Source organism: Chroicocephalus ridibundus, chromosome 2, assembly GCF_963924245.1.
Source record: "Chroicocephalus ridibundus chromosome 2, bChrRid1.1, whole genome shotgun sequence".
In the NCBI taxonomy this organism is placed as follows: domain Eukaryota; kingdom Metazoa; phylum Chordata; class Aves; order Charadriiformes; family Laridae; genus Chroicocephalus; species Chroicocephalus ridibundus.
Genome location: NC_086285.1, coordinates 156,251,638 through 156,278,534, shown reverse-complemented (window position 1 = coordinate 156,278,534; position 26,897 = coordinate 156,251,638). Strand labels below are relative to the sequence as shown.

General features: G+C 40.8%; 1 protein-coding gene and 1 non-coding gene across 4 annotated transcripts; one reads left to right on the top strand and one right to left on the bottom strand.

The window, feature by feature from the left end:
- The first annotated feature begins 182 nt into the window (after positions 1–182).
- TRNAM-CAU (transfer RNA methionine (anticodon CAU)) lies at positions 183–255 on the top strand. The gene has a single exon. It is a non-coding gene; the product is annotated as a tRNA-Met (tRNA).
- Positions 256–1,528: 1,273 nt separating this feature from the next.
- Positions 1,529–26,838, bottom strand: TBC1D31 (TBC1 domain family member 31). 3 transcript variants are annotated; one of them, XM_063327478.1, is made up of 22 exons: positions 26,553–26,838; positions 24,602–24,748; positions 23,898–24,013; positions 21,878–22,056; positions 18,709–18,860; positions 18,120–18,279; positions 17,683–17,883; positions 16,308–16,484; positions 15,401–15,480; positions 15,152–15,298; positions 14,758–14,891; positions 13,610–13,743; positions 12,836–13,015; positions 11,593–11,825; positions 10,821–10,973; positions 9,501–9,636; positions 8,506–8,598; positions 6,597–6,737; positions 5,041–5,235; positions 4,303–4,453; positions 3,285–3,401; positions 1,529–1,887 (listed from the first exon to the last, which is right to left on the bottom strand). In XM_063327478.1, exons 1-22 carry the CDS (start codon positions 26,711–26,713, stop codon positions 1,742–1,744), a joined length of 3,333 nt encoding a protein of 1,110 aa, XP_063183548.1. In that variant the 5' UTR covers positions 26,714–26,838; the 3' UTR covers positions 1,529–1,741. The 3 variants fall into 3 exon arrangements, with proteins under 3 accessions (XP_063183548.1, XP_063183550.1, XP_063183551.1); XM_063327480.1 differs by lacking the exon at positions 6,597–6,737; XM_063327481.1 differs by lacking the exon at positions 15,152–15,298.
- Positions 26,839–26,897: the final 59 nt, after the last annotated feature.

The following is a 26,897-nucleotide window of genomic DNA, read 5'->3' as shown; positions in this document are numbered from 1 at the left end:
GGTCACTCCGAGGCCCCAGGCGGTCACCGCTGGGTCCTCGGGCACCGAGCCTGCTAGAGAAGCCGGAGGAGGGGCTGTGCCGTGCCGTGCCGTGCCGTCCCTCCGGCGGTTCGGGCTGAGGCGGTGGCCGGGCTCGGGCAGGGCCAGCCTCCAGGCCCAGCCCGGGGGAATGGCTGCCAGCCGCCTCGTTAGCGCAGTAGGTAGCGCGTCAGTCTCATAATCTGAAGGTCGTGAGTTCGATCCTCACACGGGGCAAAGGCGGGCAGTTGTTTTTCTTCCGTCCCCGGGCATTTTTACCTGCGACAAAACCCCGCTGTCACCCCTCGGCTTTCTTGTTGCTGCCGTGATTTTACGAAGCTGCAGGTCCAGGGGGAGAGCCTGCATCTCCTGGTTGTGGGCTTACGGAAATCATTTCCGCAACGTTTGTTGTTCAAAAACGCGCCGTGGCAGCGGGTTTTCTGCACCCCGGCTGCCTGCGAGCCCCGTTCGGCGTTTGGGAAGGGGGCGGTGGGGAGGAGGACGCGGCAGCGGCGGCGGGGACAGGACGGGGCAGCGGCTCCCGCCTGCTGGGGACGCTGCGGTTTGTGCCTTTACAGCCGTAGCGTGTTCAGCGACCCGGAGTTTGTACACGCGTGGCCCAAGGTGCCAGCCGACGCCTTCGTGGGTTCGTTCTTTCCCTTTAAATAGAGAAATAGTCAATGTGAACTCCAAGACCCTCGTCAGAAAAAAGGCAGTTTTCACAATTTTCTCATCTACTCCTTTCTGTTTCCCAAAGATGAGCTTGGCTTGTTGCATTTTAATCCCTTTTGAAAAGCAACTACGCCTCTTCCCCGCGCTCTGCTGAGCTCTGCCATGAGATCTCCGTGGATCCCGGCTGCCACTCATGTCTCTGGTCGCAGCCGCAGAGGATGCCAATGCAGGGATAACCAAATACCTCTGCGTACGTACGTCTTCATGTAATTTCACGAGAGGCGGGGAGGCTGCTCCCTGCCCCAGGTGAGAGAGTGCACCCACGGGGACCACCAGCCGTCCCACTCTGACACCTTCCGGGGCCTCGTATTTTTACAGAGCCAGGTCTACCCCTGTATCAGCACCGCGTGTGGCAGTTATGAATGAGTCACGTTATTTTGCCTCATTCTTTTTTACTATAACACTGCATAATGTTCTACTCTTGGGTCAGAAACATTAGCCAGTGAAAATCAGCCTAGCAGCATGAAACACAGTGTGTTTATTTAGATCCTCGCTCCCCTTCTTTCCCATGAAACCGTGTAACAATTATACGTATCTCCAGCAACGGAGGTTCCACGGCCTCTCTGGGCCGTGTTTTCGGTGTTTGGCTCTCAATAGAAAGGATTTGTTTCACTAATTGCAAACTTCCCTGCTGCAACTTGTAGAATTCCCTTACACATCACCAACAAAACCAACGTTTTAACAGTTGTTTGTTTCTTCAAGTCACGTCAGCCACCAGAACAAATAAAGCATACAAATACTGCAAGTGTAATAACTTAATGGTAAAAAATGAGTTTATTTTAGAAGTAAAAATAGCACTATAGTTACCAAGAAAATAATGAGGTTACAAACAACACACATTTTTCTAGCTAGCATTTTATTTTTATATAAAAATATTTCCAAAGACCTTTATAATAAAGAATCTATGATTTGTCCTTAATCCTACTATACATATTTAGGGTTTCACTGATTAATAATTTGAAAGCACGGCCGAGGTCCAGAGCAAACCACCTCAAGGCGTCCACTTCGTAGCTGTGAACCGAGCTGGAGGATGCCTAGTTCGAGCCTGTGAGGTCAGCTTTTGTCTCAGCCGTCTGACTTCTGCCATCAGCTCCCGCTCCTGCAACGCCAGATCTTCTCCTCTCCTGTCTAAAGACACTTAAGTACAAGAAACACAGACTTAATAACCTTAAAGCAGAGTAGGTTTAGATAGATTAGACATTAGGAAGAAGTTCTTTCCACTGAGGGTGGTGAGACACTGGCCCAGGTTGCCCAGAGAGGTGGTGGAGGCCCCATCCCTGGAGACATCCAAGGCCAGGCTGGATGAGGCTCTGAGCAACCTGATCTAGTTGAAGATGTCCCTGCTGACTGCAGGGGGGTTGGACTAGATGACCTTTAAAGGTCCCTTCCAACCCAACACATTCTATGAATATCGCAACTAATGGTTTTCTGTAAATATTATGGATGGTTATTGGCAAACAGATACCTCTGACGTTATTATGGGAGACAGCCCTAAGACCTGTAGGAGCACGTTCTTTGAAAGTGCTGCCTATGTTTTGTTACAAAAAGGTCAGATGCTGCTGGGCTGCTACAGCAGGTCCATCGATATGTGTTTCCCATTGTGTGCAGAGTTTTGTACATAAGATACATATGATTTTAAATTGTCTTTCACTGGCCACAGTGGCTAGGACTGCCCAGAGGAAATGATTCCAGACTAATTCCTGACTGTAACTCTCAGTAAGATTTTGACGAAAGACAGTTCCACACCTTCTCAACATCCCCAAATCATCCTCAGCACAGGAAGGACATGGACCTGTTGGAGCGGGTCCAGAGGAGGCCACAAAGATGATCAGAGGGCTGGAGCACCTCTGCTGTGAGGACAGGCTGAGAGAGTTGGGGTTGTTCAGCCTGAAGAAGAGAAGGCTCCAGGGAGACCTTATAGCCCCTTCCAGTATCTGAGGGGGGCCTACAGAAGAGATGGGGAGGGACTCTTTATCAGGAAGTGTAGTGATAGAACAAGGGGTAATGGTTTCTGAAAGAGGGGAGATTTGGATTAGATATTAGGAAGGAATTCTTTACTGTGAGGGTGGTGAGACACTGGCACAGGTTGCCCAGAGAAGCTGTGGATGCCCCATCCCTGGAAGTGTTCAAGGCCAGGCTGGATGGGGCTTTGAGCAGCCTGGTCTAGTGGGAGGTGTCCCTGCCCATGGCAGGGGGTTGGAACTAGGTGATCTTTAAGGTCCCTCCCAACCCAAACCATTCTATGATTCTGTGATAACTCTGAAGACAGAAAAAACCTAGGTAAAACGATCAGGTCAGAACAGGATTAAACTAGGCTGAGGTTTAAGAGGACACGCTTCAGGCACTTCCTACCTGTGCCGCCCCGGTAGCAAAGACATTTTTTTCAGGTGTGGAATAGAATACAACAATAAACTGGTTTACTATCCAATAAACACCTACACAACTAATAATGCCTCAATCGCACAACGAGGTGTTCCAGTAATGCTTCTGAAATTAAATGTCAAAGAAAGGAGAGCCCTAACGTAGAAACTTACTGTGTGATGATGACTGTGATGGCGGCAAATCATTCAGACAGATGTTTCCAGACCTTGGTACCTGCTGGAGTTCTACCCCTCTCCCTGTACGTCCCGCCTTTAAATCACGCAGTCTCTCTGGGGGAAATGGAGAGAAAGAGTCTTTGTAAATTAAGTGCTTAAATTTCTAGTGAATTTTTCTAGCTTGAGGTGAAACAGTTTTTCTCCAGGAAGCAAAACTGGAACACTCACTCACTCCAGCTAATGGCAAGTACAATTTGCTCAGAATTAGAAGTCAATGTTTCTACTCTATGGGTCAAAGCTATGCATCACTGCACTTCATTTTAAGAAATTACAGCTCCATATGTGCTGTTTCTTCCTATGTAATTAATCTTCTGACAAATGGGCCACTAAGATCATGTGGAATATGGCTACTCGTACTTGCTGTTCCAGGAGACACCCATTTTAATAATTTGCAGTTGCAAATTACTCCATATTAAAAACATTAGGTAAATAAGGGCAAAGTCTGAAAAAGTTCGCCCAAAGCAATACTAATCACCTAATCTTAACACTAATCTTGTGTGACCCTTGCAGAGATGGGGGAATAGGAGAAATATCTGTAAAAACACAAAAATGCAGCATTTGAGAAGGATGTACTGGCCAATTCTGGAAGCGCAGAAATGTGTTTTTCCTGTGAACAAACACTTGGCGTAGTCACTCACTAGCAGTGAGTTTGCTGTTCTTTACATTATTTGTCAGAGGATTTCTAAGGTATGTGATTTTACGATTGGTTTAAGCTGATCTAAACCTGTGCTCCTACCAAAAATGCCATTTATTTTGCCGCATCCGATAGATATCAAACTGAGATTCCAAGTTTGGCCTGATATATTGGTTTCATGAAAGAATACTGCCAAAAAGTACTTATGTAAAGGAGTTAAGCTAAAGTTTATCCCTAATATTGCACACGGAGTTTGTATTCAGTTGCTGAATGCTTCATGCCAACATCCCCACAGGAGAACTGCATCATCTACATGCTCACCAAAATAGCCATCTTCTCTTTGCAGCTTTTCAGCCAATTCTAATGCGTCATTCATTTTGTCCTCTAAAAACTGCTTCCTGTGTTCATCTGCAGCAGCAGCCGCCTTCTGCTCTTCTTCCAGTTGAGCTTTTTTCTGTATAACTTCTTCCCACTGTGCAACAGAGATATTAAATGTGTCTTCAACGGATGCGTTGCAAGGAAAAAGCAACAATTTAAACCATCTGGATTATTACAGATTACACTTCACCCTTAAATCAAAATATATGTCACTAAACTGAGTGAATGTTTCTTTTTGAAAAATTTCTCATTCAAACACCTGGAGAAAGGTCAAAATCTTGTGTCAGAGAAAAAGAAAAGAAAAAGAGAGGAACTTACAGAATTAGGAATATGCTTTCCTAAGCCTAAACCATCCTCGCTGATTTGCTTTCAGAAACGTCCAGTAAAACAGGAAAGGAGATTCTTAACAAAATATTTTTTCAATACCTTTCAGTTTTATGCTGTACCATGTTGCCCAGAGAAGCTGTGGCTGCCCCGTCCCTGGAAGTGTTCAAGGCCAGGCTGGATGGGGCTTTGAGCAGCCTGGTCTAGTGGGAGGTGTCCCTGCCCATGGCAGGGGGGTTGGAACTAGGTGATCTTTAAGGTCCCTTCCAACCCGAACCATTCTGTGATTCTATGTTATAGGCAGAAGATGGTTACATTTGTGCCAGTCCCACTTAGAAGAAGAAATAATGCAAATACCGTTTTTTCTTCTGCTTCCCTCATGGCCTTCAGCAGTTCAGCCTCTTTCACCCTGTTGTCGTGCAGGAGCTTGGCTATCTCTTCATAACGCTTCTTGCGGTCCCGATCATCACCCCGTAGTTTATGCAATGCTCGCAACCTCCAGTTGGCATCAATGCGTTTCTGCTCTGCTTTGGCTAAATTTTCCTCAGCCACCTAATAAAACATCTTTCTTACCAGGAATCCATTTACTCTGTTCCAAGTACACAGACTTACACACAGATAAGGTAAGACGAACCGAAGTGTTCTCCGATACTGGAGATGTCCGATACTGTTAGATGTCCCTGGTGGGAGACTGCACCTGCAGTGCCACTCCCCCATTCATTACAGCAAGTTGCCTCATTTATCAGGGCTTTCTTCTGCTAATTCCCCAAGTAACAGGCGATAGGACAAAAGGAAACGGCCTCAAGTTGGACCAGGGGAGGTTTAGATTGGATATTAGGAAAAATATTTACACCGAAAGGGTTGTCAAGCATTAGAACAGGCTGCCCGGGGAAGTGGTTGAGGCACCATCCCTGGAGGTATTTAAAGACGGGTAGACGTGGTGCTGAGGGACATGGTTTAGTGGTGGTTTTTGTCAGAGTTACGTTGATGGTTGGTCTCGATGATCTGAAAGGTCCCTTCCAACCTAGGCAGTTCTATGATTCTTCATCCTTCTTATTCTTTCCCTTACTGAGGGTCTTTTTTTTTTTTGTTTTGTGGTGGTTTTTTTTTTGGTTTGGTTTTTTTTTTTTTTTTTTAAATCTTTTGGAATGACGTTATCAACTCTCTCCATGATTTTGGGGATTTTGCTTTCCTAGCATGGATTTAATACGATTTACAGGTGCCATTAACAGAAGATTGATACCTGGATGCCAATCCTTCCACCCACATCCATCTGCTTCCAAAAATCGAAGGCTGTTTACAAAAATTCAGCCCCATATGTTTATTTCTAGACAAAATATAAATGCAGATGCCAAGCATATGGGCAGTGGGTTAGCTGCAACTATTTTTCCAACTGTGCAGTTACAAGTTCTGAGCTTGAAAATCTGAACAATTCCTAATGTCAAGCTACAGACATTCATTACTGTGATCTAGAAGACAGCTTCTACAGCTGAATTTCCTGCCAAGTACTACCAACTGAAAGTTCCTTTGAGGCTTACTTTTGTTTTATTACGGTTACAAATAAAACATGTTCCTTAACAGGAGGATGACTTATTCTGAAAAGCACTTTTGAGTCTTATATGCCTTCTAACTTCTGAGAAGTAAAGAAAAATTAATATTCATGGCAGGCCCAGAGAACACCAGTATTACAGAGCTGTTTGGACACTTCAGCCAGATTTTTGAAAACCTCAAAACTTTAAACATACCTTCATAATCTGTTAATATAGGTATCTAGAAATTAAATTTCTTTAGAACATATTTTCATATTAACTTGAAGTAGCTTATGCAATTAAAATACTATTAACTAGTAGTACTACTTGTACTAGTTAGCATAATAACTCCCCAAAATACACGTTAAGATCCAATCATCTTACTGTCTGAGCTTTCTGCTTTTCTTCTCTATCTATTTCCATCAACCTCTGAACAAGATGATCTTCTAGATCCACCTTTCTTCGACGGGCATCCACCTCTTCTCTCATTTCCTTTGTAACTGCCTCTTGATCTTTGATTAGATGCTGCCAAACACACAAATGTAAATTATTGTTGCTAAGCTACTAACCCACATTTGTAATTCTGTCTCTTTAACATTTATTAAAATTTCATTAAACTAGTATTTGAATATATCCACACATCTCATCCCACTACATATCATCACTGTCCAAGAAAGTGATATAGCCCCTGCTGTTTTATCCACTTGGAATTACACTAAGCCTGAGTCATCACAGTGGTCCAGCAGGTTGATACTGATGTAATTCCATTCCCTGGGTTACAGTGGATCATAAAAGCAGAATTCCAACTTAAACGAATTAGATCCATCATGAAAATATTCTACACTTTTACAGCACATTTTAGCCAAAACCTCAAAATGTTTCACAAATATAAATCACGTTTCATGGTACAGGGACTTATAATAAACACATCTGCAGCTTGAATACAGAGATGATTTGCCAAAGTAGTACGAATCAGCAGCAGATCTAGAAATAGAATTTTAACTCTCACCACCTTTTCTTCACATTCATCAGGGCACAGAGTTTCCTGGAGAAGACATAACCCCCTCCCAGGCCTGCAGGAATCCATTGAGCTGTGTCAGCAGGGTACTGCAGCAAAGTTAACATTCACGGCCTTCTAGACTTGAATACAGCCCCCCACTGATGGCAGGAAAGCAGTCAGTTCAGGGCACGGGCTGGCAAATTCTGTCTACGCAGACTCTTGTGGGCAGACCTACGTCCTCAGTTAGTTAAATAATTGCTACCTTTCCAGCCTAAAGAGGATGATCACTGTAGAATTAGTTCCTTGAAACAGCTGACTTTACATGTACTGGAACACAAATGAGCTTAGCCTGGTTTGCGTTATGTAGCCACAATACAGCTGGCTGTGTATTTAATAAATGAATGCTAAAAGAATTTAGCCCAGTTATGCTCTGCATGGGTTATAAAAAGTCCATGGCCAAAAGCTTTAAAAAGCCAAACAGAAGCAGACACATGCTTCAAAATAAGGGTTAGCTCTCTGGATGTCCACTTCTACTTGCATTCCATTGGATGGATCTGCAGGTATACAAGATCGGCGCATGTAGCTGTGATTTCTAAACACTTAACTTACGATTTCTAACGGAAATGGACACTGCTAAAGCCTTCCATTGGCAGCCTTGCTTTTCAGTAATTAATTACTTATAACAATTAACTCATATTTAACTTTAAATAGTATTATTGATTAAACCCCTTTATTACTGAATAGTGATCTTTCTGAATTGTAAGTCAGTCGTTTGAGAAAGGAACGGCACATTCCCCACGAACCATCCATTCCTTTTTGCTTAATGATGTTGTTGGCAATTAGACATTTTTTCATCAACTACATCAATCTGCTATACTGTTCCCTCCAGAAAATGTAGATATATCTGGCTACCACAGAGGAAAAGGTGGGAGTTTCTGGGATGAGGAACATATTGTTATAGACTTATTTCTTATTTACATGTTCCTCGCTTCTCTCAACCAGCTGAGCACACGGCTAAAGCCTGCAGCAACCAAATGCTACCTCTGCACAGGAGAAGAATAAAATGGGGAGGATATGGGTATTTTCTACCAGGAAAAAACATAATAGTGAGTTCTACTAGTGCTTTTATCAACAGAGGGTTTATTCTAAAAAAGGTATCAGACAAGAAAAGGAAAAAAAAAAAAAGGCCCCCTTTTTCCTCACAAAGTCTGGTTTAATGAACACAACTGGGTCTGAGAACTGCAAAGGAAGAACCATTAAATATAAACATCTGTATAGTTCCCTAATAATTACCTGTTCAAAAACCTGCCTTTGTGATTCAAGTTCCATCCGTTGTACTTCTACATCTTGAAGAGCAGCAGCTGTTTCCTGCTCTCTCATGGTTGCCTTGAGAAGAGAAACACATGAAACAACGATATCAAGAAGAACGTCCAAAACCCCAAGCCACACCCTACTTCTAAATTCTGGTTAACTTTCTGTATACCGTGAATGATGGAAAGTATTGCCTATCAAAAGTACAGGGCAAGATGGAGAAGAGGCACAGGAATAGTTTTGCATCCAGCCAAGCACGTCAGGGAAACGTCAGGCTTGATCTAGTGCTAATAAACCTGCCAGATGCAGCTCCGAATTGAACAAGGAGTCTCTGAGCCCAGAACGTTGCAGAGGACAGTACACAGACAGGGAAGTGGCCACTTTGCACCCAGCAGAACCTGTGCTGAGCTGGGGCGAACAGACCTTACAGTGCCCTGACTGTGGAAATTAACAGGCAGCTGCACTGCGCTCTGCAAAGTGTGGTGCTGAGACACGAGGAATGGCCCCGCAAAGACTCAATTTGTGCCCACGAGGTTCACAAGCTTCCATTCTCAGCATCTGCATGCCACAGTGCTCAAACTAGTAACGCGGGAGCAGCGCCAGGCCTGGCCAGAGGCCACTGCGGAGCCTCTCAATCAATGGCAAAGTTAATTTGCAATCTGGACATACAGCTCACAGACAGCTGAGAATTCACTAGTCCTTTAAGGAGCTCTACATTTTTCAACACTGCCAATATACAGATGAATCTGGCTTTTCTTGGGAATTTTGCCAGTTAAAGCAAGACAGTGGAACATAGTCAGCGCCAAATAAAACTGTTAAATTATGCATTTACCACTTAAAGCAGTCCATGTCATGCTAAATACACCTCTGGGCTCACAAATCACAGTATATCAACTGAAATTTTAGTTATGCATTTTTTCCTTGTTTATTTTCACTAATAAGCCTTCAAGAAAAGAATTGCTTGAGCAATACTCAGCTTTTCGTGCAATTTCGTCATCAAGACGTTTCAGTTCCATTTGACGCTGATCTTGCTGGTATTTCAGAAAGCGCCTTCTCGAAGCATCTAGAAATTGTAGCTCCTTTACTTTCAGTTCTCTTTTCACAGCAGCTAGTCTTCAAAGTCAAAACAAACAGAAAGAAGGGAATTTGTGTATATATAAGAGGTCAATACCTCTTGAGGTATTGTGCTCAATACCTTGAGAGCACAAACTCCCACTGCAGTTATCCATTAGCTACTATGAGCTAATCTCTAGCTTATAAAGCTTGGGGCAGTTGCTTTCATTCTTGTAAATTGTCCAGTTTTCATTTACGAGACAAAATTAAATTCCCAGACATCCTCTAATGGCAATGCCCCCAATTAAGCTTTGAAGTCCTGTGCTCTGTTTCTGTTCTACTTTAATAAGCACTAGTTTACTACTGCAATGATCCAGAACTGGAAAGTATTCCTTAGAATAATTGCCACTGTCCTGGTACCTCTTTCTGCACAAAATTAGGCCTAAGTTTATTTGGAAAACATCAAACTCTTTCAAGAAACAAAACCACAAACTCAAGAATTAGTTGCAAAGAAAGGCTCACTGCCCTCTTTATTTGAAAAAAAACCCCTTACCCTGTAGGTTACAGAGGTTGAAGAGAAGTGCCTGTAGACGTGGCGCTTTGGGACATGGTTTAGTGTTGGACTTGGTAGCGTGAGGTTAACAGTTGGATTTGATGGTCCTAAGGGTCTTTTACAACCTAGATGATTCTATGATTACTTGTAGTTGATTTAAAAAACTATGGAGATGTTGAAATTCTCTTAAACCTTCACAACTGCAAGGTGTACAAATTAACAGTTCAGCTTCAGTACTAGCACAACCCTTTGCTCAGCAACTGATAAATAAAGCAGTCTGTTTTCTAAACCCACTAGGAATACAAGAATACGTACAGTCACTGATGCTATAAGTGACTCTTAAATTTGCAGAGTGAGTCTGCCCACAGTGCAAGTCTGAAGTCTCAGTGTGCAAACACACAGCAATTGACTGCTTAAGAGCATTCAAAACCTGAAGAGACCAGACAAAAGGCTGGGAGCTGAGACAAAAATATGAGGTGACTTGGCCTCTAATCTGCTGTATTCCCTCAGGCAAAGCACTAATACAATCCAGATCACTTCATTCGCACACCAAAATCTGACCCACCAGACCACACTGTTTTCCCACATTGCAATTTATACAAATTAGTGGCTATTTCTCCTTTACTCATGGTTAAAAATGTAATAGCAGGCTACAGGAGCCAGGCCCCTAATGCTTCTTATATTATAATACCTCTGCCTCTGTTCTGCCAGCTTCTCTTCTTCTTCCAGTAGCATTTTTCGCCTCTGTTCTTCAGCTTCTCGAAGTAATTCCTGCTTTCGATACCAGGCTTCATCTTCTGCTTTCCGTTCCTGTGCTTTAGCTTCTAATTCATGCGCTAATTGTCTAAATGGAGGGAGATCACATGTTAATAATTCAAGCCAAGTATAAAAAAATTATTTGATTACTAAGAAATTGATGACTGTACTAGCAAAGAACTGCTGAAATGAGATGTCACGAAAGAGTGTGGCATCCCCTTTATGTGCTGATAAAGTACAGGAGGAAGAGTTACAATAGTGACTGTTACAGACAACAGGGCATTTCAGATGAGCGCAGACATTTTCCTCCCCACATTCTTAACAAACACCAGCTTCTAAAGGTGCCTTGGTACCATGGCACCCACTGATTTCAATAGCAAGCTACAAACTCCTGGTCCTTCATAAAGTTGGACACTACAAGGTCAACACGGATTCAGGCTCTAACTCATAAGCTTTCAAGTTTGAAGACTTGCGGCCCAATATTTTCTGTGAATCAACAAATATTTTTTGTTTAAGATAAGAATACCAGTTTAGCTTCAAAATGTGTCAAACCAAATAACCAATAAACTTTAGCATCTATTTAAAGTCACCTTCCCGAATTTTCTTAATTGTCTCTCTTCTCAAGCGTACACGTTACAACAGAAAAAGGCAGTTGTGTCCCCCCATCCCTCTCAGCCTGATATTGTCTTCAACTTTCCCATTAGTACCTCTCTCGTAAGTATTCAATTTCATCCTGTCTGATCCTCTCCCGTTCCTGAGTTTGATAATCCACAATGAACTTGGGATATTTATTAAATACAGGGTACTGTCCTTTTGTAAGTGGTATGAAGTCATCAAGCACACGCTGTGGATGGATATCTAGTGGTGTAGTCTCCATAAGATGATAAGCTTCCTTAATCACAACGCTAATGTCCAGGTTGTTACGATGATGAAAGAAATACTGTAAGAGACATGCTTCCATTTACATTCTACAAAAGATTAAGCAAGTTTTTAATATACCTATTGGGGAATAATTAGGTAAATTAGCAAGATCTATATTCCAAAAGTCGATTTAAAAAGGTATTATTAAGTTAGCCCTACCAACTATTAAAATATCACTGTCTCAAATGACTTGACCCAAACCTCTTCAAGTTGTAAAAGTATGCTCTGGTCCTTTTCTTCCTCTTCAAACGGCAGTTGCGTAAGGGGCCTGGAAAGCCAGGTGCGAATTTAGTGTCCAACTGCCCGCACAGACACTCCTACCACTGGGTAAACCTCCCTCGACTTCTGGTGTTCCAACGCGAAGCTTAGGAGTTCCTCTTCTTGAAGGACTATTATTCCCGTCAAAGATCTTATTCACCAAGAAAATCTTTAAATTGTTTATTATTAAACGTAGCAATAATGTTGTCTGTTTGATGTCTGTCAAACTAACTGCTCACAAACACATTTTCAAGGTTGAACTCTTTGTTTGCCTAAAGAGATGTTTTCATACGAAAAAAACCTCCTCCTCCCATGGAAAGTTAAACACAAGGAAACATTTTCATTCCGCTTCAGAGAATGTCAAACAATACTGCCTAATTTTGCAAATCTGAAAGCAAAAGAATGAAACAACATGACAGAATGACTGTGTCTTGTCTCCACTGGCACAAGTCCGTATTAGATCCCCAAAAATGAGGCAAAATTATTTTGTGGTTGATGAACGACTGACATTTACATAATGCCTTCTAGTGGCATTAGAAAGCTTATGAAGGCTTTTAAAGATCTTGTTGCGTGAAATTGCAGGAAATTGCTCAATATTTTACTCATTTATTGTATATTTGCCAGGTAGTAGATGACGTTGTTCAGAACCATGTAATAATATAGTAACGTAGAAATGAAATGTCTCCTTCTAACCTCAGTAACAACAGATATGTTTTATACATCTCTGTAGGTACACTTGCATATGACTGACTTAAATATGAAGACGTTTACCTCAAAATCTTCTATTTGATTACAGTGAAGCAAGGGAGCTCTGGAACATATAATATAGGCAATAACAATCATTAGGAAGTACGAAGGATGGTTGGAGAAGATATTGTCAAAGACTTTGAGCCATTCTTCTCTTGTTAGAACCTCAGAGAACAGTGTTTCTAGAAGAGGCCAAGCATAAACCTACATTATTTGGGAAAATTGACAAAATAATCCATTAGTACAATTTTACCATTCCTTTTAAATAAATAATATGAATTATTCTTGCCTTATACCAAGAATCTATTGATTTATGAAAGAAACCAGAAATAAACCAGAATATTTGGAGATGAATTTTATCACCCACCATAAACATTCAGAATTAATATGGGGTGATTATAAATAAATTTCTTATTTCACTGGATGTCTAAATCTTCTGTTTAGATTTGTAAAGCTAAACTCATTCCTAATGATAAACAGGGATTACAAAATTAAATCATCACACCTATGTCCACAAAACAAAAAAAAGTACATTTGTAATTTGATGAGTAGATTGTCAAGCAATGTGGACTTGAAAGCAAAGGACTTCTAAGAACGACAATAGCATGCATGTGAGATTTATGATCATGGAAACGGAAAAGCTGCAGGAAAGCAATCGTATATTCTTTACAATCTGATATCATTCACTGTTATTTAACAAAAACTCCCTCAAAAAAAGAATTATGTCAAGATAAAAGACTAGTGCACTATCATTCACTGCAGTGACATTTTACACACAAAAGTTAGCTAGAATTTTACCTGTGAAGTTACATTGTATTTTATTAAATGCTGAAGTAGTTCCTTGTCATGATGTGCCAAAACATTTTCCATCATACTAAGGATATTAACTGGAGGATTGGGAAAATACTCAAACCAGTGCTGACAAAGATTAACTGAAAGAGAAAAAAAGCCCAACACAATCCACTGTAATCCACAGTGATAGACTCCTCACAACCTTAAGGTTTGGTTATAAAGGCTATAAATTTAAGAGGTAGTTTTAGGCAGCAAAACCTATTTAGGATATTCCCATCTCTCCTCTTTCCTAGCACTTATTGCTAAACCATTCCCACCGTACACTGCTCTTCCAGCTGCACTGGCATGAGTGTTTGTGTCAGTACACCGTGAACCAGACTGGGGAACTCATCTGGCTCAAAAGTAAAACGAAAAAAAGTCTGTGTGCTGTGGGACTAAGTGGTTGAAGGCAGATGGGAATACTTAAACCGGTATTTCTGTCTCATGAAACTACAGCCTGGATCAAGTAATTTTTAACATACTAAGAATAATTTCTGCAAACTTGGATACTTATTCACTAACAGCATGTGTTTGCAAAGTGGGTACGTATGCTTGGCAGCACGTATCTTCTGGAGACTTAGCAGCAGCTGCAACAACTAATTTAAGTGCAAAGCACTTCAATTTAGAATGTTTCTTCAGAAAACAGCCATAGCCAGCTTTCAGGCAAATGTCTAATTTTGAGTTACCACATGCTTAAGACAACTAAACACAGTAAAACTTTAAAAGAGACCATTCCCTTTTGACTGGGAGTGCGTGAGGGGGTGGGGTGGGTGTGCGTATGACTACTTTTCCCATGTCTCAGAGATTTTAGTCATTATGGTATAATTATGGTAGATATATTTGTTTTTACTGGTTTGACTTTACAAATACTGATAAACTGCTAACTTTTTTGCTAGAAACACTGCAAAAGGAAGTCTAGTATCTTTTTTTTATTTACAAGCAGGTTTTTGTTTTAAGTATACAGTTGCTACATATTAATTGCTGGCAACACCTTCGGAAGAGAGCCCGGTGACCTCTTAGGAAAATACCTCATTCATTTCATCAGGAAAAGCTCTTTTGCATGGGAAAGCTTAAACATGTTGCAGCGTATTTGAGTTTTTAAAATCATTGCTTACCTACTACTGTAGCCACAACTTCAAAGCAGATCAGCTGGTTGTTCTGGAATAATTTTACAAACGGGAATGCTAGCAAAGGAATACAAGGCGTCTCAGCAAAGATAGCAGACCAGTGAGCCAGAGCTGATAAGGTCCTGTATGCAAAGGCAAAATAAGGTACAGAAAACATCGATCCAAAACCAAACAAAAATATAATATGCATTGTAGAACCACAACATAGAAAGATTGGAAACTTCAAGATAGATGCAGGATTATACGAGTTATAAAAACAAAATTGCATGAGGGCACTACTGTTTCATTTTAGAGTTTTCCTTACAGCTGATTCCAGCTATTGGATGCATTTCAGATCACTATATGAAAATAAAAATCTATAATATTTAAATAAATATTTTACCTCTGTAAAACTCTCAGCAGTTTCTGACTTTTGATGGGATACTCATTTTGAATATTCACAAATGCACTGTGGGTACCCTTATCTATTAGGCTACTGAATGCTAAGTGGTTTTCAGGAAGTTGTAATAAGGAACGCCAAACAAACATCCTGCAATTAAAATGCAGACTTAGTCAGGCAACTTCTCTTGCATAGGCCAGTAAACACAAGCAATTTTATTTTGTGCAAGCATGAACATGCACACAAACATACCTGTACTTTGCTGGATATTCTCCAAATCCTTTCAATAAGGCCCGCAGACGTTTCTTGTTTAATCCACCTGGTAATTCATTCTACAAAATAGGGGATCAACAATAAATGTAAGGATTTATCTTTCATGATCTGTTTCCTTGCACTCTAATTAATGATAGTAGCTAAATACTGAAGTTCCTAACGTAATTTAAAAAAAAAATAAATAATGTGTACTGCTATCTCTACATAATCCTAGGTTTTTCAACAACAAAAAAGATAATTCAAAAGATCATTCATCTTCTACTGAACTCAAAGAACAGCTGCCATTGATTTCAGTCAGAAGCAAAGCAGACTCCAACTGACTGCATTATATATAATTAAATGATGGATATAGCCAACCCATGAAGAATATTGACATAAGGAATAGATCATACTGTGATGAATGTTACAGGAGGAGATATATATAGAGATATGTATGTGTATATATATGAGAGAATGTACATACATGTGATACAAGACAGAGAGAAGACGGCACAGTGATGACAGAAGGGAAATAGATGTAACAGTAATGCATCCTCTAAATAATTAATAAAAAATGAAATGGCTTCTAGGTAGACATTTTAGAAGTGCCAGCAGGGAAGCAGATCAGATCTAGCAAATATCCAAATGTGTCACAAGTTGCTTGAAGAACTTCAGAGGTACCCCAAGCTGACTGGAGGCAGCTCTGGCTGTGTCACATAATACAGGAGTACAGGCTAAACAGAGAGAGGGCAGATGTTACTAAAACTCTCTCAATCCCCTCTCCGTTCAAAACTCCAAGTCAATCAGTGCCTGAACTTATTCCTTAAAGTATGTGGCTAAATATTTTTTTGCAAAGAAATTTAAATGCTGCAGACTGGAGCACAAGATACTGGCAACTTCTTCCTACCTCTTTATTTTCAAGTGATGTGTTCACTTGCATTTTTAGCAATCTGCTTTGAATTTTGCTTCCTTTGGATTTCCAAGGCCGCTCTGACCTTCCTGAAGTCACTCTCATTGTCAGTTTGTTTGCCGCTGACGTGCACTTGGACCAATCTTCTACTACTTTGAACGTGGGTGGTGGAGGCTAATATTAAGTGAAAATAACTCAGTTAACATCTTGTAAAACAGACTACCACCATAACTTGATGTTTACTCTATTTTATATGCCATATTTTTGAGCTTGATGGCTATATCAAGAAGAACAGTGACGCGTTTATGCCATAAATAAATATATATGGACTGTATACTCCTGAATAAGTATGCCAGTGAATAAATTGCTGTAATAAACTAGAAAGACTGTGAGAAGGTTTATGTAGCTTCCAAACCAACTCAAACACCATGCTATTTCCCTGTTTAGCAAACACTAAAATATAATTGGGATAGTATAAATGTGTATCATGTACTATTCAGGTTATTTACTTTAGTGTGTTTCTCAATGTCACTAAAATATTTTGCATTTCTATAGCACCAGTTAAAAAGAATACAAAAGACCTTTACAAACTTTAATTAGTATTCAGTGTCAGGGAGGTACTAATTCAATGTTGGAGATTGGGAAAGCAAGTAACAAAGTGGATATCCCAGTTCATGTCAAACCGGCAACAAAAGTGCAAATGGAATGCACGTGTGACATCTTTCCACATCCCTCCTCAGCTTCAACTCCGTCATTATCCAAAGCTGGTTACTGTTTACTTCAAAGACGTGGTGATTAAAGATACATGGAATTCTGGATTTAGAAACCTGACTCTCCTTAATAAATTACTTTAATAAAATAAGCACTGGTATTTAGAACGTTTGTTATTTAGGAAGGATTAGGAGTGTGATTGTGCAATAATGATGGATGCTGGTATCCAATAACACAATAAGAAGAACAAAATGACAGTAACAAAAACACCATTCATGCCCGCAGTTTAAGACAGCATCAGTTGCGAAACATTTCCTATAGGAAACGGAACAGAAGCAGCGCAATTATGCTATTTCCATCTCCCCCAAAAGGTCATTACAAAGAGAAATTGGTCCATACAAATTGCTGTAGAAAGAAATACCATCTCCCCCGCCTCCCAACACCAGAAACACAGTGATATATATACTTTAAAAACATCGTATTACCTGACAGCCTGGAGTAACTATTAAGGGAACTCTACAAACCACTTTTTCCATATATGTAGTGCTAAATATGGAACTCCAACACATGTCTGCAAACTACTGCTGAAACACAAGTTACGTAGACAAGTATCAACTTGAATGGGATTTACTGCTGTTTTAAGAAATTTAAAACACTCTACCTGATTTCCCTCTTGAGTCAAAGCTTGGACACTGTATAAATTAAGGCTACCGTTTTCCATTACTGATGCAATATACCGTCCATTGGGGCTAATTGCTGCTGTGCTGATTCCCTCTTCATGACTCCCAATGTCAAAAAGAAGTTTGCATGTTTCTATATTGATAAATCTCATAATATTATCTTGACTTAACACTCCAAGAACCTATAAGTTAAAAGGATTTATTAATTGATATTGTCAGTGTAAAACAAAGAGGAACACCCAATTCAGCAATGACATTCCATTAAGCTAAAAGAGCAACTGAGCAAATATTTAGCACAGTAACTTTCCGTTCGTATGGTATGGGCCCATATCCCCAGTGTCCCCCAAAAGCCCTCAAAGCGTACGTGTTGAATCAATTAACCAAATACTCCAGTCTCAAGCTCTGTAAAAAAACTGACCTGATTGGAGCCCCCATCAAAACTGTCAGGGAGGAATTCCAGATGACGGACAGCTCGTACTTTTGAAGGCATCTGGATTATTCGTATCAACTTCCTTGATTCTAAACACCATAAGTGAAGCTGATTTGATTTTCCACCAGCTACAAAAATCCGTCCATCTCTGCATCACAGGTGAGGCAAAGTTTCCATCAGAATAGTATAATCTAAGTTAGCATTAGCTAAAAAGAAAGAGATCGTACATTTCCTTCTATGCCTTCAAATAACTTGTGAATCTGTCATTATTCCTGTCAAACTCTCCTGAAAGAACAAAATAGCTCCTGAATAATAAAATTTGCTTTTGTAAAGGACAGTTTAAACCTTATTTTAGTAGTCATTAAAAATCAACTCACTTTATTTCAACTGCTATGGGACTGTAATAAAAACTGCTATTGATCCTTGCTGACAAAGTATCAGTCACAGCAGAGTTCAAAAGCTTATCATAGTATATAGCTCAATACTTCCACAAAACATTATAAATAAGGTAAGAAAACCTGTTTTAAAACCACAATTTTTGTAGTCCACCTTTAGAATATTTAAAATAGCAATTCACCTGGTAACCGCAAAGACCTTATAAAGTAACGCAGAACCTTCTACAGGCGTTGGCAACTGGTATTTACAGTGAAGAGTGTCGAATTCCCATGCAAAAACAGAATTGTCTTTGAAACAGCTGAGGATGGTGTTACTCAATGGAAGAAAAAAAACCTGGAACAATATGGAAAAGAAAGGAAATGGAATATGTTGTCAAGAAAGTACCCTTTAAGTTGGACCAAGGGGCACGGCAGAGTAAAATACAGCACGAAACCACGGCAGTATGGCTATTACTCTAAGTGCGTAACGCAGCTGCAATGCAAGGCTTACATCTCGCAGGCAGCGGGGCCCCTTCCCCTCTCACAGCCCAGCCAGGCGGGCTCTCCCTTGCACTGGTTCACAACTTGTATCCTTTGCTAAGCCAATTTAACTCACTGAAATGACACAAATCTTTATCTGTGTTATTTTTATGATTATTAAACTGCCCTGTGGAGGTTTCTGATGAGTGCCAGAGAGGACAGGATATAAACAGTGGGAACATGAACCCAGGAGCAGGAGGGACTGTGAGACATGACTCAGAACTGCTCACTCAGCAACCGCTTGTTGCATCTTCTACAAACAAGCTTCAGCATTCAAATAGTACCAAGAAACTGCAAATGCACTCTATGAAGCATTCATTTTTAGACTTAACCTCCTTAGTTTTACGTACAACTATTAAAAGTAAAAAATATTGTAGAAAGTTTAGCAATATATTCTCCAAATGTGAAATGCAGATTTTACTGTGAAGATGAATGAAGATAAACCCAAAAAGCTTGTAAATATATTTTTTCAATTATTCTGATCATTTTTATTGTTCATTGTGATCTCTTTCAGTAAGAAAATAAAGGGATTGTTTACATTTTTGGATGTCATCAGATACATTCTTGCTTAATGACAAATGATTGGTTTAGATCAGAGGTCCTATTTTGGCAGCAGCACATGCAGCTTCAGCAAATTTCCTGTACCTATAATTTTGAAGGTTAAATTGAAAATGTCTTATGGTATCTGAACATTGAGGGACTACCTGAAGTACTCGCTGTCTGAGATTAACAGTCAGTACTACAAAGTTCAGAGTTTTGTCTGAATGGTCTCTTGGGGCCTTGAAAATCTGTGAATCTGGATACATGGGATGGGATTCGTCTTGCGGAACGTTAGTAACTGAGGGTTGGATGTTCAGGCCAAATTAGTCATTTGACAGAGAGCAAAAGTTACCTGTGAGGAAAGAGTCACCTCACCTCCCAGAGTCATTTATCCTCAAACAGACTGAGCTGCCTGTCCTCCTTCAGCGACCTTGAGGAACTCTAGACAATGAATTGAGAGCAGGTGCTTACCATGCAGATGGATGAAGTTTAAATTTTGGTAAACTGGAGTACTGAACAGTTCCTCATTTTCTACTTTGCCTTAGAAAAAAAAGGTCACAAGCAGCTCTTGAATAAGCAGTGGGGCTTTGAAAACGGTGATTACAGATGTCTTCTCTTAGCTCTTTCTTATTTTTTTCACCCACTGTTCTTACAGTGTGCAGCTCAGTTTCTGTCTTTCTAAATTAGCTTTGCCCAGTACCAACTTAACAGAAGGCATACGTTGGACTGCAAACTGGGCTTAAGTAAAGAGGCACCAAAAAGTACACAGCAGAGATTGGTGTGACACTACTATGATGGCTCAGACAGCAAGTAAGAATCCAACTTTGGACAGCGAGTGTCAGGGCTATGGTCTAATAATAAATCTGATCTTTATAAAAACACTTATCTGTATGTCTTAAATTGTGGCATGGCAGTAAGGATCATTATCTTTGTTCTAAATACAGGAAAATGAAATCCAGATAAATTGGATTATTTGCATAATGTCCTGTCAGAAACGGTAGAATCAAACCAAAAGTGCAGGCTCTTGATTCCCAAACAGTGATTTATTCATTCAACCATACTCATTATTGTTTGGATTTAAATGTTGTTTCCATACTGTAACATCCTGATCCTACCAAATTCCAAGAGCCGTTTATCAATAAGAAGTTCCTACACGTAGTGTACACAAAGAAAAATACTGAGCAGTAGAAAAATCTTGTCCACTAAAGAAATGCAGCCACCTTTGGAGGGAAGACATGATAATTATTTTAGCAACGTGCACTACACAACAGTTTTAATAAAACAAACAAACAAACAAAAACGTATGCGTGATCTTCCACAGTAATTGCTAGGTGACTATTTCAGGCTGACAAAATTTCTGCCTGACCTAGAACACGGTGAAGCCACTCAAATGAATAGCCTAGTTCTCTGCAAAATCAGCATGGCTTTTTAGTGACCAGTCTGATGAGAACTTTGGTTTGAAGTGGTGTTTGTAAGACTATTCACTGCAGGGCAGCACGTGTGTAACCAAAGCTCAGGCACTGTGTTAGTACTTTCTGCAATATTTATGCCAAAGTTTGACATTTGGTGGCGCAGGCAGACCTGTTTAAAGCACTGTAACACTAAGGAAGACCTATTTAAACCACTCCCCGACACAAACATGTCATCCTTCTCATCCCCTATGTTGTTCCAGTATAAGTGTCTGTGCAGCAAACCGAACCAAAGAAACCACTAGGCTGAAAAACAGCAATTTCTTTTTGCTGAGTTACTTTTCAGCTTTGTTTGGTCCCACATTCAGTGCTTAGTGTTTACAGGAAGAACACCGTCTTTGGAATAAGCAGCTGAATGGGGTAGGTGGTGATTACTGGTTTGAAGTTACCATTATGACACCAAAACTGTTTTTTTCACAACAGCTTTAAATCCCAGGATCATTCAGGTTGGAATCAATCTCCAGCGGTCCTCTAAGCCCAACCCCAGGTCACAGCAACAGCAGGATCAATCTGGAAGATGGCTTCAACTTCCAGGTTAAATTGGGTTAGTCAAGGTCATATCCAACTAAGTTCTGAGTATCTCAAAAGATACTCAAAGATGGAGGTTCCTTAAAAGTTCCCAGCAGATCTCTGCAACTACTGAGCCATGATTCCAGTAGTCTGGGTGACATAATAGGATGACACTTACGGAGATATGCCCAAAGAACACAGAAAAGATTCAGCTGTATTTTCAAAAATATTTTCAAGTACTGTGATTTCAACATGGGGTGTTACTCCTACTGAGGTATGTTTGTTTGCCCTTCAGCAATTGCTCTTTACTCACCTTCTGGATACCCACAGACTGACGAACATTCAGCTTTCTTTTTCTTTGAAAGGTGTCCAAGTCCCACAGTTGTGCTGTATCACTGGATGTAGTGATGGCATACCTGCCCGAGCCATGGACAGAGATGGAAGACACTGAAGAATCATGTCCCCTCATCCAACTAACTAGCTCCTTGGTTTCTGCAGGAGTTGATGAAAAAAATTAAAAGCATATGAAAGCCATTCGAAGTGAAATAACCGCTACTTTACTCTTTATTGCCAACACCGTGCTGTGAAAGAGACTTTTAAGCATACCTAGTATATGTACCACCACAGCCCAACAAACAAGAAAAAAAAAGGTATCAGTCTTCAGGTAGTTATTATGCCTTAGAGAAACATAATCATCTCCTTTTCTCCAAGTAACAGATTTCATAAGTTATTCTCAGTTCTACACAGAAAGCCAGCTTGCACAGACTTGTTTAATTTAGACTAAGAATCAATCTTAAAGTCATGAACACTGTGATCAGGTGAATTCGGCATTCCTCATAGGCAGATTATCTGATGTGACCACCCACAGTAATCTCTAGAAGTTGAGACGGAACGTTCTAGTTAGAATTCTCCACTTGTTTTTACTTGTGGACAGTATGTATGAATGATTACGCAGCTATTTACAGGTGCAAGGAAGAAAGGTTTAATGACAACGGGCTATGACTATAGAAAAGCACAGTCAGAACACACCACCTCATTAATTCTTCTAGAGTCCAAAACATTTTTGTGCTGTGTATTGCATACTGAGGAAATGGTTCCTCTGACGACTTTGTCTCCCACTTGTGACTGCGTGACCACTAATCTTCCCTCAGCAACCAAACTGCATTTGTGGCAATTACACTATTTATGTTGGGCAGTTTGCCTGACAGCCCATGGGGTGGTTCCAGCTGACCTACTGCTGTGGCATCAAAGACGGGAAATGGCTATAAAGCAGCTCATAAAGCCTAACAGTCAAACTTTCTGCTGTGCTTACAGACAATTGAGTACTTAAAGCTATTGTCCCATGGGAGGATGACCTGGGATTACAGAGTATGGCTTCCAAAGCAATGGATGGAGCCCACCAACTATGTATTATCTAATACACCTCTAAGGATAGTTTACCCAATACTGACTTATCTGAATAACATTTATCTTTTAAAATATTCTTCATTCTTGGTATACAGAAACGGCATCATATAAACATGCTCTGTGGAACAATGAGAAAGATTTCTCTAAGTGCATCCAAAAACTAAGTTTGGTCTCACTATGGTTGAAAGGAGGAAAAAAAGCACAGGGGATTTCAGACCTTAACTCTGACTCTTCCTCTATAGTGGGCAACAGTGTTACATTAAAATCTTCATGGATAATATCAGACTCAAACCCTTAAATTGCAGATGATATGAAACACTACAACTGCACTTTTTGATAGGGTTAGATTAATTTATGAAGAATGAATTGTCAATGCCTTTCACCATTTAACTTCTGATCAAGACAAGAGACACACAAGTGGCCTGTGAAGTTAATTTTAAATATCACTTTTGAACAAGGATACAGATCTACTTGCACACTCAAAAGTATTGACAGTTCTTTTAGCATATATTGCCACTTTGGTCAAATATTTTACTGTAAATACAGTTAATAACTGTTCCAGTTGCAAACTAACATACTGCAAACTGATTTTGGTTTGATTTTACATAGAGAACCTCATTCTAAGCAAACATATACAGAATTGCTTTAAAAAAGGCAACACACACAACTGCGATCCCGTGATAGATTTCAGTGGAACAGACACCTGCGTTACTCAGTGGGAGCAAGAAACTTTGACAAAGCAAAGTGTTCATTTACCCACAGGACTATAACCCACACGGGCCCAAAGTTTTCTTTTTTGGACAGATAGCATGAAATACATAGTAAGATTTCCATCAAAACAACTTACAAAAAAACTTGAGATCAAAACTAAAATGATATAGGTTTTCATAGCAATCCAGATAGTGAGCCTATAAATTTCTCCTTACCTGTATCAAAGCACTTAATGGAATAATCTGCCAAAGCCACCAAGAATTCTGTCTTTCTGCGAAGATTAAATGCCAAAGCAGTGCAAGCCTGCATTGTTCGCTGAACAAGGTTGAACCTATTTGAAAATACACACTCCCATTGTGTTAGGAAACTTTGGTTCATAATGCCAAGTGGAGTAGTAACTTAATCAGTTTTAATGTATTTCACTGAGAGAAAAAACAAATTAACTCAAAAGAAGGGAGCAAATAAATCATATCTAATTATAATAAATCTAAAACCAGTGTTAATATTTTAAAATTCAGTAGTAGAAAGTTGAAAAGACTGATTAATGTATTTCTGCAAATGACAATACTAGTCTAGTTTATTGTAAATCATGGCTCATATTATTAATTGATTGGTACCGTCCAAAGAATAACTTCTTGTGGCAGTATTTAATCACTTAAGTTCTATGAAATTGCTGTCTGTTCAGTTTGGAATTACAAACTTCTGATCTTTTAGAGTAGCTAAAGTAATAAAATAATATTTAAGGAGCCTACATGAGATACTGGATTGCAGTTTCAGCTCTGAGCAAATGACTATTTTCACTTTCATGGAAAACTGTGGGTTAAAACCAGACCTGTGGCATGCTGTCCAGGCAAGTTCCATAGCCCTGAATGTTACAGATGTCAAGACAATTAAAATATCTTGATAGAAATATTCTTACCTGTTTCCATTCAAGTCAAAAACATATATATTCCCTTGGTGGTCTCCAGCGAGTAGAGAATCTCCAGAACTGTCAAAAGCCACATTCAGAAAACGTATTGTCTTTGAATGGTATCCTTTGACACTGTGAATTATGTTTACTATAACTCTGTGAAGAAAGCAAGCAGAACCATGCTTAGAATCGTTTCATTGGAACATGTTTCTTCAAGACCTAGGATTCAAATGTTCCTAGCTTATGGTTTTACAATTCTAATAATTTATAGTGTTCTGGGAAAACTCTTATTCCATAAGAAACACGTATTTCTAATATGAAAATACACTAAACAAAGAAAGCCACTCACTATTTGGAAGGCAGTTAGAAAACATGTAAAGCAGATGGGGGAAATCCACCATTCATGATCCTTTTATGTGGCTCTTAGTTACCCAAATTTCATTTATATTGTTAATGAATAACACTAACATATATGGTGATGTATGACCCACCGATGTATCTGAAAGCCTAATTCAGCACTCAGCAAGCAACACGGCTCTTTGTTATCACTGTAAAGAAACACACTAGAAAACTGAGAAGCTATGAATTACTGTAAGAAACCACTTGGATTAGACGGGGGTGGGGGGAGAGCCACTTTTAATACCACTTCTTTCCAAAGTCTTCAAAAGCATGAAGCAAGCCATTTTTACCATTATTCATCTGAAATATTATGGAACAAAAGTTGCTCTTTTTTCACATTCTATTCCTGTACTATGCTATTAGTATAAAACGGAGACAGATGCAGAACCAAATCCCAGGTGCAGAATAAACCATAAAAGGAAGGTTTTCCAGGAAGCAGGAGATTAAGATTTGGGAGATCTGCTACACCTGGATTTCTTGGGTAACACTGGGCCAACCAATTATTTTCTGTCATCAGATGGATGTAAATTTAGAGTCTAAAACTGTACAGCATATTGGCAGGCTGATAAAGGCTGCAGGGTACTTGCAGAAGACTGTGACCATGGCTATTTAAGATGCTGACAGCTATCTGAGACGCCAGTTGCCAACAGAGCAGAATAAGCAAACCAGCGCTGGCATGCAGCTGTTGGCATATGTACAAAGTGTGAGTGAATGTCGGAAGAAGGGTCATGCAGCCACAGTCCAGACTAGAGACAAAACTAATTTTACCTCATCCTGCTCAGCCTATTCTTTTCTGCAATAAAAGGGAAGGGCCATAAAAATGAAATTAGAAAGATGTTAAGCTAATTTATTTAAATTATAATTAAAATTTAGTGATGCTAGGCTCTTCAGGGTCATAAAAAAGACACAAGGTCTAAAAACACCCTGAAATGTGACTACTTTTCAGTGTAGTTACAGCATCTCCCAGGACTTACTCAGCACCGCTCTTGGTTTTTCAAAAGTTCCTTTATCACTAAACTAACCCAGGAGAATAAAGTCAGGAGTTCAGGGAGCTGCACCCAGGTCCCCCATGTCAAACGTTACACCCGGACCCCAAAGTAGCATTCGTACTGCTGCTCTTCAGCTTGGGCCAGGCAATATTTTCCTAGTATTTAACACTTTGATTAAACTCTCGTGGGAATTCACCAATGGTATCTCATTCAATTAAAATTAAATAAAAAAAAAAAGCTAAACTGGGAGAGTTGCCCAGGCCCTTGCCCAGCCAAGTTGTGAGGGCCTCTGAGCACGGAGGTTTCACAGCTTAGGGATTTGCTCCACCTTCAAGGGCAACGTTTTCCCCCGTTATCTGCCCGGGTATCCCCGCGCTGCACCTCCAGCCTACAGGAGCTCAGGCGAGCTCCGGCCGGCCCTGTCCCCTCTGCCCGCTCCCCGATGCCCTCGGTCTGCCCGCTCCCCCGGCCTCTCCTCCGCGGCGCAGCGCTGGGGACCGGCCACTCAGCCCCGCCTGCGAGCCGAGGCGCTGAGCCCTGCCGCCGCCCCCCGGCCCCGCGGCGGCCGTTACCCGCGCCGCGCCGCCGGCCCGGGTTTGCGGTGCCAGATGGGGCCCTGCTGGCGGCCGCCCAGGTCGGAGCTCTCCATCCTCGGCCCGCCGCCGCCGCGCTCGCCACCTCCCCTCAGGGCTCCTCCAACGGCCACCGCGGCGGGAGGGGGGCCCGCACACATGGTACGGCCCGCTCCCGCTTCACCGGTGGGGGACAGGGGAAAGGAGGCGGACGCTCCCCCCCAACTCCGATATCGGCCTGGAACCGTCCCGCCCGGCGGCCCCGGGGCCTGCCGGGAGTTGTAGTTTTCCCTCGTGGGCCTCGGGGAGAGGGGCCCGTTGCAGGCCCGGCCCGCGGGGACGGCG

Excerpts from the sequence above, each read along its gene's own strand:
- TBC1D31 (XM_063327478.1), bottom strand. The coding sequence starts at position 26,713 with ATGTGTGCGGGCCCCCCTCCCGCCGCGGTGGCCGTTGGAGGAGCCCTG. Across the intron at positions 17,884-18,119 it reads TTGATGGGGGCTCCAATCAG|GTTCTTGGAGTGTTAAGTCA; the intron begins GTCAGTTTTTTT and ends TTTAACTTATAG. Across the intron at positions 11,826-12,835 it reads ATCAAATAGAAGATTTTGAG|TATTTCTTTCATCATCGTAA; the intron begins GTAAACGTCTTC and ends TGTCTCTTACAG.